The following is a 9,356-nucleotide window of genomic DNA, read 5'->3' on the forward strand; positions in this document are numbered from 1 at the left end:
GGGTCTGAATACTTTCCGTACCCACTGTATATATATAGACATAGACATATTTGACCAAATATATATAAAATATGTAAAATGACTTAAAATTAATATAAAAAGCACAATAATATTACTAAAACTTAAAAAAGGAAATCTGAAAAGAGAACTGATGATAAAAATAAAATAACACTTGTCCAAGTCAGACATTTAGAGGTCGGTAGCATATTTTTATTTATTTTGGCAAATGAGGATTTATTTATTTATTCTATTTATTTTGAAATTTGCAAACATTCATTTTGTTAAGACAAAGGTAAAAATTCAGTTTCTAGATATTGCTTTTAAATCCAAATAATATTTTTTATGTTGAAAACAGTTTTTTTTTCTGTTTTATATATGTTTTTTTTAGGACTCTTTGATGAATAGAAAGTTCAAAAGAATATATATATTTTGTAACATGACTTTAATGTCACCTTTGATCAATTTAATGCATCCTTGCTGAATAAAAGTATTAATTTCTTTTTAAAAATACACACATATATATATTCTACCTTGAATGTTACTTTTGGACTTGAATATGTAATAATGGAGAGATACATTTTACAGTATATGGCAGATTACTTAATAATTTTTATTTTTAATATTTATAGAATGTGTTTGATATTTTTCTTCTCCTTTAGTCGATTGTCATACCTGCAAAATTTACTGAAAGAAAATCTCCCCATGGGATAGTATATATGGTCTCCCAGAAGAGATATTGTCTACATTTGGATCAAAACTGTGTCAAAACTATCTCCATTGAGCATCTTTCTTAATTTGTCTCCAGGACACGTCTTTACAGAAGTGTACCTGTAACGGGGCTGACGAGGCGTGTGGATCCATCTGCAAGCTTTTATTAAAGAGACGTGGTATAACAGGCAGGGTCGAACAATGGCAAACAGGTATATGGCGGGCAAAAACACAAGAATAGTCCTAGGGCTAGCGTAGGTCACCGATCGGCAGACAGAATCACAGGGGCGAGACGAGAGGGAGAAATCCAGGGAAACAGGCAAAGATCAGAAACCGCAAAAACAGGCAAGGCAAAACAAGGAAAACACAGAGACTCGGAAAGGGGTACAGGCTAAACAATACTCAGCCGATAATGGTGGTTAGAGTGGGTGTTATATAGTGAGTGAGGTGATTAGAAACAGCTGTGTGCAATGAGTGCAATCAGTGCAGTGTGCAAACCGTGCAATGAATGATGGGATATGGATTCTACATTTACTAATAAAATTAGTTTATTTAAAACAATAAAAGTATTAATAAATAAATGGCTTAGTATAAGTACTTATTAGAATCAGTTATTATTAATAAACGAATAAATGAAATTAAACAGAAGGACTGACTGATTGAGATCCGGTATCGTTGTGTTTTTTTTTCTTTCCATAATTGCTTGTCTTATAATGTAGAGAGAGTTTGCTTGCTCTCTAAATGCATTTGATGTAAATCCATTATGCATTAGTGTTTCTCGTGTCTCATGATAGAGTCATATCATCAGGAAATAAACGTGTCCATTAAGAGCACTGCATATTTCCGCAGATTTGCCCAGCTGAGGAGCTTAAATCTCTCTCACAATGGGCTGGGCGTCTTCCCGGAGTCGCTGTGTGAGATCCAGACACTGACGGAGCTCTATCTGTCCTGCAACGGCCTCAGTGCTGTCCCGTCCCGCCTCGAAAACCTCCAGAGGTCAGCACACATCACACCACCTTACTGTGCACCAGTGTTCATTTCGTTGACAAATAATTTTCGTCAATGACATTTTTTTTCACCGGCGACAACGAGAGGATATTGAACTAAAACTCTTTTTGAATGACAAAAACTATGACGTAAATCTATTGACATTTTCGTCAACGAATAAAAACGAGAGGAAATGTTAGGGAGGGGCGATTTGGGAAGAGATTCATTCAGAACGAATCTGCTGCGTGGTTCGGAGGTTAGATACGTACATGAGAACCGGCGGGACATAAGCTAACATACACTTGCTGCACGTCGCATAAAACTTAAAAAAATGTCAATATGTGGGAGTAAGAGAAGAGCAGACATATGGATAAATCTGACGACGCAAGAGAGAACTCAATTCGGTCCGGTTTTCTGAGAGCAGACACTGAAGCACACACACACAGAAAGCGCCTCTCACAGTGCGCGAGTACTCTTTTGCGTCGCATGAATGGAGAATTGCACACAAAATTGTTGAATTGTCTGTTTTGACGAGTATTCGCATAAACACAGTTGATTACGTCTTAAGTGAACGTAAACAGTAGGGAGAACGTGTATCAGTACATTGCATCAATTGCAGCTGTGCATTCGGTTTTAAAGGGACAGCAGCTTAATTTAGTTGCTTTTGTCCGAGTCATTAGGCGTGTTTCCATTACAGATTTGCGCAAAAAACTTTGGCGATATTTTCTGAATGTCGATAAAAAAGTATTGCGAAATGGCGGCGTTTCCATTAACCAATGTTATGCGGCTAAAACGTAAACTTTTGTTTTTGCGAAATTGACGCGTTTCCATTAGGCGTATTTTCAATTCGCAATTTCAATTTGCGCAATTTGAAGGGTAATGGAAACGCGCCTATTGATGTTAATCAAGCAACAAAAGAAAGACAGAAAATCACGCACTGCTCTTGACTGAAAAACTTTAGTAGCCCTAAAGATGAATCTAAATTTATTTATAGAAATAAATATGTCTGCTTGAAAGAATGAAGAATATGATAAACAAGTTGCTATAAAGAATGCATAATTAGCCTTTATAACCATTAGTATTTCATTAAAAATAAGACCATGTTCTTGTTCTTTATGAGAAGTGGTTTTATTTAATTTGAACATAAAGGCATGTTGTGTGCCAACGCAGTTAAACCGGTGTCTATCATGATAAAACCTTAATATCAAACCTATATAATGAGATTGGAAATTTTAGAGAAATGTTTATTTAATGCACTGTAACTAAACCCATTAGATTTTAGCCGACTATATTTACTGCAGATTTAGTCGACTAAAATCTTATGATATTTAGCCGACTAAAACTAGACTAAAACTAAAAACAATTCAGATGACTAAAATATTACAAACTAAATGGCATTTTAGTCAAAAGACCTTGACTAAACCTAAATCAAAATTAACACTGCTGTGCACAACACACAGTCTGCGGCTGCTCTTTTGGCCAGACTTTAACTAGATAATTATATACCGTTGTTTGTTTGTTGCTGTTGCTGGAGCTGATCTAAAACAGAAAACATGTGCTCGTTTAGTTGAACTCAAATTTCAAGTCCCTGATCCTTTTTGTTCCTGCCAAAGTGACCTCTCTGTTTTTGTAATCAGCTTGAAGTGCACACATGTGCCATGTAGGTCATCTGAAAAACATCGCACAACATAATGAGAGCGATTATGGGTTATAATCTAAATAATCCTTTGATTTGCATGATTGTGTTTAAAATATTCAATGCTTTATAGCACCGCTGCTCCTGTAATTACGGTCAGCTATATTCAAGTGCGCCTGTCAAATGAACTTCTTTTTTTCACCTAAATGAGCCAGTGAAATGCATGAAGTTCAGCCGCGCATACTACGCTAGCAGATTAAATCAAGCATAAAAATCAGCCTAGTTTTACTGCCCTCAGCTCAGCTTTGTATATGAGGTGCTCTGAACATGACGGAGGCCTGCAGTGGAGTTATTATATGATATATTATATTATATTATATTCAGAATTAATGAAATCTCTAATTATGTTGCTTTAATAAGTTAACCATTATAAAATATGATGTTATGTTAGAGATATGATGAAAAAAGACACCAATGCTCAATAAATAATTACATTTATTAATAATAATATTTATATTATTTGGCCGTTGATATAAAAATGGTTCATATAACAAACATAGTTATGCAGCATAACTGTAGCTGTAACATTGTAGATTTGCTATATGGCCAAAAGTTTGTACACATAAAAGGTCTGGGACAAGGATAAAACAAAAAAGATTCTATTGTAATGGTTTTTTTATGTAATAAAAGAAGTTCAAATCTGTTAATTTTAATAAAAATATCCATGCCTCTAAATATAAACAATATTGACAACAACGTAAAAACTAGCATCTTTAATATCATAGTAACCGCTTTATAATTTTCCATATTTTAAAGCGGGTCTGTTTGGCTGTGATCTGCTCAGCTTACAGACGCTGTGTTTGGATGGGAATCGCTTGGATTCTCTTCCGGAGGAGCTGGGCAGTCTCGCGCAGCTCTGCAGCTTGGGACTCTCCTTCAATGACTTCCCTCAGGTCCCCGGCGTGGTGGAGCGCCTCTGTGCCCTGGACAAGCTGGCGATGGCGGGGAACCGGGTGGAGACTCTGGATCTGTTCAGCCTGCTACGAATGACTCACATTAAGAGTATTGATTTACGGTGAGCCATTAGAAACATCTTCCTCTTATCTATCTATCTCTGTGCGTCATGCTGTCGGCTTTACCTGCCTCCATCTCCTTCTGTTCCTCCTCTCTCTCGCTCTCTCTCGCTCTCTTCTGTCTGTGTGTTATTACAGTCTCAGCTCAGACTTTATGTATAATGCAGGATCAATATACAATAGTAATGTAATAAGATCAGCTATCAGTAAATCACAGAGGTGACAGCAGCACAGCTCTGTTACGTGGCTCTGTCACACGCAGCCAGACCGACATAGAAAACATAGCAAACTGTGGCTGGATGCTTTACATGTCATATATGGGCAGTGAAATAGATCATACTACAATAATAGATTGATGTAAAAAATTGTTTAAATAATAATATGACTATCTAGCAGAAAATGTTTATAGATACTGATTGTTCACAGACCTAACTCAGAAAACAAAGCAGAATGTACAGTTCGGATCGGATACTTCAAGTTTTCCTACTAGTTTTGTTTTTAATTATTATTTATTTCTTTGAAGAAATTAATAATTTTTGACTTCGACTTGGCCACTCCAAAACCTTCATTTTGTTTTCTTGAGCCATTCAGAGGTGGTCTTGCTAGTGTGTTTGGGATCATTGTCCTGCTGCATAAGCCAAGTGCGCTTGAGCTTGAGGTCACGAACTGACGGCCGGACATTCTCCTTCAGGATTTTCTGATAGAGTGCAGAATTCATTATGGCAAGTCATCCAGGTCCTGAAGCTGCAAAGCAGCCCCAGACCATCACACTACCACCAGCATGTTTGACTGTTGCTATGATCTTTTTATGAAATGCTGTGTTGGTTTTACGCCAGATGTAACGGGACAAACACCTTCCAAAAAGTTAAACTTTTGTCTCATCAATCCACAGAATATTTGCCCAAAAGTCTTGGGGATAATCAAGATATTTTTTGGAAAATATGAGACGAGCCTTAATGTTCTTTTTGGTTAGCAGTGGGTTTTGCCTTAGAAACTCTCCCATGGATGCCGTTTTTGCCCAGTCTCTTTCTTATTGTTGAATCATGAACACTGACCTTAATTGAGGCAAGTGAGGCCTGCAGTTCTTTAGATGTTGTTCTGGGTTCTTTTATGACCTCTTGGATGAGTCGTTGTTGTGCTCTTGGAGTAATTTTGGTCGGCCGGCCACTCCTTGGAAGGTTCACCATTGGTCCACGTTTTCTCCATTTGTGGATAATGGCTCTGACCATGTTTCGTTGGAGTCCCAAAGCCTCAGAAATGGCTTTATAATCCTTTTCAGACTGATACATGTCAACTATTCTGTTTCTCATCTGTTCTTGAATTTCTTTAGAATGCAGCATGATATGTTGATCTTTAAGCATGCTTCACTTTGTCAGACATCTTTATTTAAGTGATTTCTTGATTCAACAGGTCTGGCAGTAATCAGGCCTGGGTTTGGCTAGTGAAATTTAACTCAGCTTTCTAAAATAATGTGGTTAATCACAGTTCTTTCATGATTTAACAGGAGGGGGCAATTAATTTTTCAAGTAGGGCCAGGTAGGTTTGGACAGCTTTTTTTTCATCATTTAAAAACTGCATTTTGTATTTACTCAGTATCTTTGTGTAATATGATTTTTTTTTGACAAATATGCCAAAAATAAAAAAACAGGAAGGGGGCAAAAACCTTTTCACAGCACTGTGTATATATATATGTATATGTATATATGTGTATATATGTATATATGTATATATATGTATATATGTATATATGTATGTATGCGTGTATGTGTGTGTATATATATATATATATATATATATATATATCACTTTCCACAAAAATATAGCAGCACAACTGTTTTCAACATTGATAATAAGAAATTATTATTAGGCAGCAAATCAGCATATTATTATGACTTCTGAAGGATCATGTGACACTGAAGACTGGAGTAATGATGCTGAAAATTCAGCTTTGATCACAGGAATAAATTACAGTTTAAAATATATTCAGATAGAAAATGGTTGTTAAATTTTAATAATATTTCAAAATATTAATATTTTTACTGTATTTTTAATGCAATAAATGAAGCCTTGATGAGCATAAGAGACTTTTCTCAAAAATGCATATAAAAAAAACCTTTTGAACAGTAGTTTAAGTTCTTCTGACTAAAATCTGAATATCTTTCAAAGATTTGATGTTACTAAGACATTTGAATCTTATTTTATGTTTAAAAGTACTTTACATAACAAAAACACAAATCATAACCTGTATGGCTTTACTTCCAGCTTCATAAAACCAGATGATCAGGATGGAAATGGTGACATTTTTGAGTGCAATATGCATCAGACGGTTAGTAAACGTTCTGTGGAGCGACCGTCTCTGATGTTAAGGCTGCCCTGTCACTAACAGTCACGATTGCTCTTCTCATAAACTCATTTTTTCTAATAGCCTGTGGTTTTGATGGCAGCTCACAGTCTGTGACTCACCTGAGAGAGAGAATGACTGAGGTTTGTGGATTTCCTGGGTCCTGACTGCACCTGCTGTGGATTAGAAATCCAGCCAGGCTCGTAACGCAGAGCTGAGCTGTCGTGGGAACTCGCGCCGAGAGAGACCGAGGCGTCTGTCACCTGAACAAGCTTTGAGTTTTTCTGCTGGATTATCCCACCGCTCCTGACACGCTCAGATTCCTCACACACTCACCCATCTCGTGGGCAGAGCGAGTGCAAACAACAGATGTGAGCGGGAATTCGAGTTCATGGGGGGCTTCGAATTAACAAGAAAGGTTTAATGCGCCTATCATTTGGCCCTGATCGTCATTAGCCAACTGTGGCGTCTCATAATGGGAAGCTGTTCGGTTCAATGCAGGGCAACACAGATGAACCAGTGTGAAGGTCATTGCTGGTTCTTTCAGGCCTGACCTCCACAAAATGTCAATATGCATTTATATATGTAATATCTGGAAGAATATTCAGTGCATTTGATGTTTATAATATATAATACAAAAATAGTAGCTAATAGATTGGGGCGAGTAATATTTTTTTTGTTTTGGAAGAAGTCTCTTATGCTCACTAACACTGCATATATTTAATTAAAAATACAGTAATATTGTGAAATATTTTTGCAATTTAAAATAACTGTTTTCTATTTTAATATATTAAAACAGAATTTATTCCTGTGATGAATAAATCTTCAAGTCTTCAGTGTCACATGATCCTTCAGAAATCATTCTAATATTCTGATTTGCTGCTCAAGAAACATTATTATTACTAATGTTGAAAACAGTTAATATTTAATAATGTATGTGTAACATTTTTATATTTATATTCGCTGTTAGTAATATATGTGAAAGATCTGTCAATATGCTCTCATTCCCTGTTGGCAATTAGTGTAACATTAAGCACATGTTTTCGCAACATTTATTATTTGTGAATGTATTTTAAATTCTAGAAATTATATTTAGCATATGTCTGTACACACTTGTTTTTGTTTTTTTCCCTGTGATGTTATAATTACCCTTATTCTAGATTTCTGATATGTAAAATCTTATTTTTATCAGACTGGAAACTGGATTTTTTTTAATGAAATCTCTGACTTGGATGAATCAGTGAATCATTCGTTGAGCTTGTTCATTTACATTTAACAGTTTGAGCGAACTGATTCATTGAAAACATGTTTAATATAAATTAATTTAATATTTCAATATTGAATTAGATTATAACAATATTGAGTTATTTAGTATAATTCAGTATTTAAAAAAATGGCAATGTAGCATTTAGTTTTTTTGGTTGCACAAGCAAAATCTACAGTAGACTTATTTTCCGAGCTTAAAATACATATAAGAAGACAAAAGGACTCAATCCTTGGTGTCCCAGAGCACCACTTTTCTTCATCTTAATTTCTTTGTCCACCAACATTATTTTTGCCGTTTGGATTCTTCACCTGGGTTAATCTTCAGTATATTTGCAGCTGACATTAGGCCTGTGTCTGCAGGTTAAATGGCCTCCGCTGTGTTAAAAGCGAAACTCTGGAGCCGGTAAAACATCTCACCCAGCTGGACCTGCGAGACAACCAGCTGACGTCTCTGGACCTGAGCTCGGCCTGCAGTCTGGAGACCCTGCAGTGTCAGAGGAACCAGCTGGGGGCCCTGACGCTCAGCGGCTTCACCCTGCGCACACTCCACGCCAGTGACAACGGTGAATACAGACCTCCACAGCATCGTTTATGAAGCAGAGGATTCCATTCTCAGGCCTCACGCTGTGTAATCACTGTGATATCTTTCATAGGTCTGACCACGGTGAACATCTACCCTGTTCCCAGCCAACTCTCAAATATGGACCTATCAAGGTAACTGACATTATTTTGTGCATATCTGTGTTCTAATCAGTTGTGAAACAAACATTTCTTGCAGCAAATAATTTTTTCTGTCCAAACTAAAAGCAAAAATGCTACACAATGCACCAAAAGCTCAGCCAGACGAAGCATATATGATGTTTAATGCACAAATTTGGACCAATGATACATTTATTTTAGCATGTTATGGTTCAGCTGGTTAATAAATGTTAATTGAAAATGAAATGCATAACAATCATCACAACATTTGATACAAAATGAGCAATATTACTAGAAATAATGTGTAATCGCCGGTATCTTTGTAAACTTAAGTATATATTATTTTTTACATATATTGTTTACATGTATATCTCTGCACCAGTGTTGTTAAGGTTAACTAAATCGAAAACAATTTTTAATTAGCTTTTTTTGTTTTTAACTAAAACAATTTTTAATCATCTTTTAACTAAATATTAACTCTTTGTAAATTGAAATACAGCAGAAATCTAATTAAATATAAACATTAGGTTAAAAACTAGCTTTGCAACAAACTAAAGTAACTAAAACTACATTTACATTTAGTCATTTAGCAGACGCTTTTAGCGACTTACAAATGAGGACAATAGAAGCAATCAAAACCAACAAA

General features: G+C 35.8%; 1 protein-coding gene across 1 annotated transcript in view; it reads left to right on the forward strand.

The window, feature by feature from the left end:
- Positions 1-9,356, forward strand: part of LOC107561505 (PH domain leucine-rich repeat-containing protein phosphatase 2-like) — a 47,552-nt gene that overhangs the window by 7,859 nt on the left and 30,337 nt on the right. Inside the window, exons 5-8 of the mRNA XM_016245958.1 lie at positions 1,558-1,704; positions 4,176-4,406; positions 8,372-8,574; positions 8,665-8,725. Coding sequence (XP_016101444.1) covers positions 1,558-1,704; positions 4,176-4,406; positions 8,372-8,574; positions 8,665-8,725 — 642 coding nt within the window. The remainder of the gene's footprint in view (positions 1-1,557; positions 1,705-4,175; positions 4,407-8,371; positions 8,575-8,664; positions 8,726-9,356) is intronic.

This window comes from Sinocyclocheilus grahami, unplaced genomic scaffold, assembly GCF_001515645.1.
Source record: "Sinocyclocheilus grahami isolate Dianchi unplaced genomic scaffold, SAMN03320097.WGS_v1.1 scaffold776.1, whole genome shotgun sequence".
Lineage (NCBI taxonomy): Eukaryota > Metazoa > Chordata > Actinopteri > Cypriniformes > Cyprinidae > Sinocyclocheilus > Sinocyclocheilus grahami.